The sequence below is a fragment of the Pteropus vampyrus genome, unplaced genomic scaffold (genome assembly GCF_000151845.1).
Source record: "Pteropus vampyrus isolate Shadow unplaced genomic scaffold, Pvam_2.0 Scaffold59, whole genome shotgun sequence".
In the NCBI taxonomy this organism is placed as follows: domain Eukaryota; kingdom Metazoa; phylum Chordata; class Mammalia; order Chiroptera; family Pteropodidae; genus Pteropus; species Pteropus vampyrus.
This window is the reverse complement of record NW_011888840.1, coordinates 6,966,225-6,967,428: the sequence shown is the minus strand read 5'-3', so window position 1 is coordinate 6,967,428 and position 1,204 is coordinate 6,966,225. Positions and strand designations below refer to the sequence as shown.

General features: G+C 52.7%; 1 protein-coding gene across 1 annotated transcript in view; it reads left to right on the top strand.

The window, feature by feature from the left end:
- The window catches only part of LOC105292576 (gasdermin-C-like), a 13,115-nt gene extending 12,153 nt beyond the window's left edge, over positions 1-962 (top strand). The window contains exons 7-8 of the mRNA XM_023530989.1: positions 268-397; positions 829-962. Coding sequence (XP_023386757.1) covers positions 268-397; positions 829-962 — 264 coding nt within the window. The remainder of the gene's footprint in view (positions 1-267; positions 398-828) is intronic.
- Positions 963-1,204: the final 242 nt, after the last annotated feature.

Genomic DNA, 1,204 nt, shown 5'->3' with positions numbered 1-1,204 from the left:
CTGCTGCCAAGTTATATGGGGGAAGGAAGAATGGGGGTAATCTCAGGGGAATAAGAAGGGTGTCTGAGATTGAGGACTCTGGCCCGATGTCCAATAACAAGGGCAAAGGTGTGCAGCCCCACAGACGGAGGGTGTTCAGTATCCTCTGTGGGTGCGTTTAGAGCCCTTCCCCCACCCCTTGGTTAATCGCGTATAGTCACAGAATTTATAGGGAAATAACATGATCTTGTTACTATCATCGTCAGTAATAATACCTGTCCCCTATAGCTTGAACAGAAACCCTTGGGTCATTTGGATGGCCCTGGTGGTGCCATCCTAAATGCACTGCGAGAGAGCTCATATGATAAATCGGCTAACTCTGAGGACTCCATCTCTTACCTGCTTGGAGTCATAAATAGTAAGTAAGAGTGGTCTGGAAGAATAGGGGTGTCACACCCCCTAAAAAAACTGTGTTAGATGCCACCTCTCCAAAACCCTCAAATGTATGATTTTTCATCCTCACGTCACACTTGTCTCCAAGGTCAGGTGGGCTCAGTGTGACTGACTTGCCATGTGACACACAGCCTGAGACCACCCTGAGTTGATTCAACGTATCGTCGAGGGTGGGTGATTCCGGGCTCCAGCCTCAGAATCCCGCCTTCCAGACCACATCCTGGGAAGCATCCCAAGAGCAGGAGGACCTTTCGGGGGCGGGGAACTCGACCTTCAGCTCTGACGGGTTTTGGTCCTCTGCCTCCGAGCGACGTCTTGCATGTCTCCTAGTTCCCAGTGGGGAGAGGAAAACCTGACTCTTCATCACTCTCTTTCTCCAAATGTCCTCATCTCCAGTGCTGAGTGACCTCCAGCATGATGTGCTGGCCTGGTCCGTGAAGAAGAAGATCCTGCTCCAGCAGCGGGATCTGGTGAGAAGTCCCCAGGGGCCGGTGTCCCCCAAGGAGGGGGAGGGACCAGAGAGAGAATGATTCTGAGAGAGGAGAGATGACCCTGCTTTCTGCTGGGAGGGGAGACGGGGAGCGGGGGGGATTCCGGTGTGGCCACCAGGAAATCCGGCTGCATCTCCCTCTTGGGGAGCAGGCCCAGTGGCCATGAGTCTACATCTGGAAGGTCTTGGTTTCCATGGCAACCCCTGTAGGAAACAGGGGGCCTGTTCTAAAATAATCATATTGGAATACAGATTTGGGGAGCTCAGGGAATCTGAGTCATA